The sequence below is a fragment of the Oncorhynchus tshawytscha genome, unplaced genomic scaffold (assembly GCF_018296145.1).
Source record: "Oncorhynchus tshawytscha isolate Ot180627B unplaced genomic scaffold, Otsh_v2.0 Un_contig_2357_pilon_pilon, whole genome shotgun sequence".
In the NCBI taxonomy this organism is placed as follows: Eukaryota; Metazoa; Chordata; class Actinopteri; order Salmoniformes; family Salmonidae; genus Oncorhynchus; species Oncorhynchus tshawytscha.
In genome coordinates, this window is record NW_024609757.1 from 219,443 (window position 1) to 222,500 (window position 3,058).

At 41.5% G+C, this 3,058-nt stretch overlaps 1 protein-coding gene across 1 annotated transcript in view; it reads left to right on the forward strand.

Annotated features, from left to right (window-relative positions):
• The window catches only part of LOC112235236 (germ cell-specific gene 1-like protein), an 11,756-nt gene continuing 8,698 nt past the window's right edge, over positions 1-3,058 (forward strand). The window contains exon 1 of the mRNA XM_042317638.1: positions 1-447. Coding sequence (XP_042173572.1) covers positions 159-447 — 289 coding nt within the window. The 5' untranslated portion in view covers positions 1-158. The remainder of the gene's footprint in view (positions 448-3,058) is intronic.

Sequence of the window (3,058 nt, forward strand, 5' to 3'; positions counted from 1 at the left end):
TCAAATTGCCAAATGATGTATTTTATTGCCGACATGTTGCACATCAGTTGAAACTTATTTTCGGTGGAGTTTGACCAGTTTTTCATGACCTGTTTTGATTCATATTGGATGGATGGCGAGTGGGTGAGTTATCTAATAAGTGCAGATATCTATGGACAATGAAGACCACTCGCAAGTGCAGGGCACTGCTGTCCGTTAGTATGAATCTTTTAGCATTATTTTTCTCAATAACTGCTTTCATCACAACATACTGGTGCGTCGGCACGCAGCGCGTCCCCAAGCCGAAGTGCACTAAACTTCGCACGCACAACTGCATCGATTACGGAGTGAACGAGACGGACCCCAAAGTAGTGGTGTACAGTTGGGAAACGGGGGACGACCGGTTCCTATTTAGACAGTTCCACACCGGGATCTGGTTCTCCTGTGCGGAGAATATCCATGATGAAGGTGAGGTGATGAGGTTTTGTTGTTAATGACGTTGTCCCGTCTTGTTGTCAATTAATTATAGTGAGGTCTCTGGAGTGTAAAGGCTAAAATTATATGGATATTTACAGGAAGGAGGTTTGCAGGTGTCTGTGTGTGTGTGTGGGTGTGTGCGTGTGTGTGTGTGTGTGTGTGTGCGTGCGTGTGTGTGTGTGTGTGTGTGTGTGTGTGTGTGTGTGTGTGTGTGTGTGTGTGTGTGTGTGTGTGCACGCCTATGTGTTTGTACAGTCCCAGACCCAGGCCTGACGAGACAACACGTTCCCAGTATTTATTTATGTTATTTATGCTTATGTTCAAACTATTCAATCAATACCGGTTTCTAAGTAGGCATTCTTGCCATTCAAAAAGAACACCCTATGCATTCAGAAATAGACAAGGGTCTATAAAGGATTGTTACACACACACACACACACACACACAGAGAGGTATGTATAATTGCAGCAATTAAACTCTGCAGTCCTTGCTATAATTCCTTGGTTGTGTCACTATGAGAGCCATTCTCATGTGTCATCATCTTTTGTCACCATAGTAACTAAGCATCAGTCTCCAGATGGGACATATACATACATATTATCTAAAACTGCAAGCTAAGGATATTTACAAAGTTATTAGTTTTTTAGGGCAATCACCCCCAGTTTATGTAGGCAGATGCCATTTGTCAAAAATGGCATCTTGAATAACGAGTTGTCCTCTCTGGCATGAAGTATTGGATAGCCTAAAGAGCAGTTTATCCCGGCATAAGAATCATTGGAACATAGGATGGGAGTTTCGAGTTACGGTACAGTGAACCCTTGGTAAGAAGTTTAGGGGACATGAGCTTAGTGCTTTTAGAAAGTGTCCCTACTGGCTCTGCTCGTACTTTACCCTTGTATTTCTCTCCTTACAGGTCTATAGGGTACTAATAATCTACCCTAGCAGTCTCTCTTCTTACAGGTCTATAGGGTACTAATAATCTACCCTAGCAGTCTCTCTTCTTACAGGTCTATAGGGTACTAATAATCTACCCTAGCATTTCTCTTCTTACAGGTCTATAGGGTACTAATAATCTACCCTAGCAGTCTCTCTTCTTACAGGTCTATAGGGTACTAGTAATCTACCCTAGCAGTCTCTCTTCTTACAGGTCTATAGGGTACTAGTAATCTACCCTAGCATTTCTCTCCTTACAGGTCTATAGGGTACTAGTAATCTACCCTAGCAGTCTCTCTTCTTACAGGTCTATAGGGTACTAATAATCTACCCTAGCATTTCTCTTCTTACAGGTCTATAGGGTACTAATAATCTACCCTAGCATTTCTCTTCTTACAGGTCTATAGGGTACTAGTAATCTACCCTAGCAGTCTCTCTTCTTACAGGTCTATAGGGTACTAATAATCTACCCTAGCATGTCTCTTCTTACAGGTCTATAGGGTACTAATAATCTACCCTAGCATTTATCTTCTTACAGGTCTATAGGGTACTAGTAATCTACCCTAGCATTTCTCTTCTTACAGGTCTATAGGGTACTAATAATCTACCCTAGCAGTCTCTCTTCTTACAGGTCTATAGGGTACTAATAATCTACCCTAGCAGTCTCTATTCTTACAGGTCTATAGGGTACTAATAATCTACCCTAGCAGTCTCTCTTCTTACAGGTCTATAGGGTACTAATAATCTACCCTAGCAGTCTCTCTTTTTACAGGTCTATAGGGTACTAATAATCTACCCTAGCAGTCTCTCTTCTTACAGGTCTATAGGGTACTAATAATCTACCCTAGCATGTCTCTTCTTACAGGTCTATAGGGTACTAATAATCTACCCTAGCAGTCTCTCTTCTTACAGGTCTATAGGGTACTAATAATCTACCCTAGCAGTCTCTCTTCTTACAGGTCTATAGGGTACTAATAATCTACAGGTCCTAGCACCCTAGTCTCTCTTCTTACAGGTCTATAGGGTACTAATAATCTAGCAGTCTCTCCTAGCATAATCTCTCTTCTTACAGGTCTATAGGGTACTAATAATCTACCCTAGCATTTCTCTTCTTACAGGTCTATAGGGTACTAGTAATCTACCCTAGCATTTCTCTCTCTTACAGGTCTATTACAGCAGTCTATAGGTACTAATAATCTACCCTAGCAGTCTCTCTTCTTACAGGTCTATAGGGTACTAATAATCTACCCTAGCAGTCTCTATTCTTACAGGTCTATAGGGTACTAGTAATCTACCCTAGCAGTCTCTCTTCTTACAGGTCTATAGGGTACTAGTAATCTACCCTAGCAGTCTCTCTTCTTACAGGTCTATAGGGTACTAGTAATCTACCCTAGCAGTCTCTCTTCTTACAGGTCTATAGGGTACTAATAGTCTACAGTAGCATCTACATGTCTATAGCAGTCTCTCTTCTTACAGGTCTATAGGGTAGTCTACAGTAGCATCCCTACATGTCTATAGGGCAGTCTCAGTCTCTTCTTACATGTCTATAGGGTACTATAGGTAGCAGTCTCTCTTCCTACAGGTCTATAGGGTACTAATAGTCTACCTAGCAGTCTCTCTTCTTACAGGTCTATAGGGTACTAATAATCTACCCTAGCAGTCTCTCTTC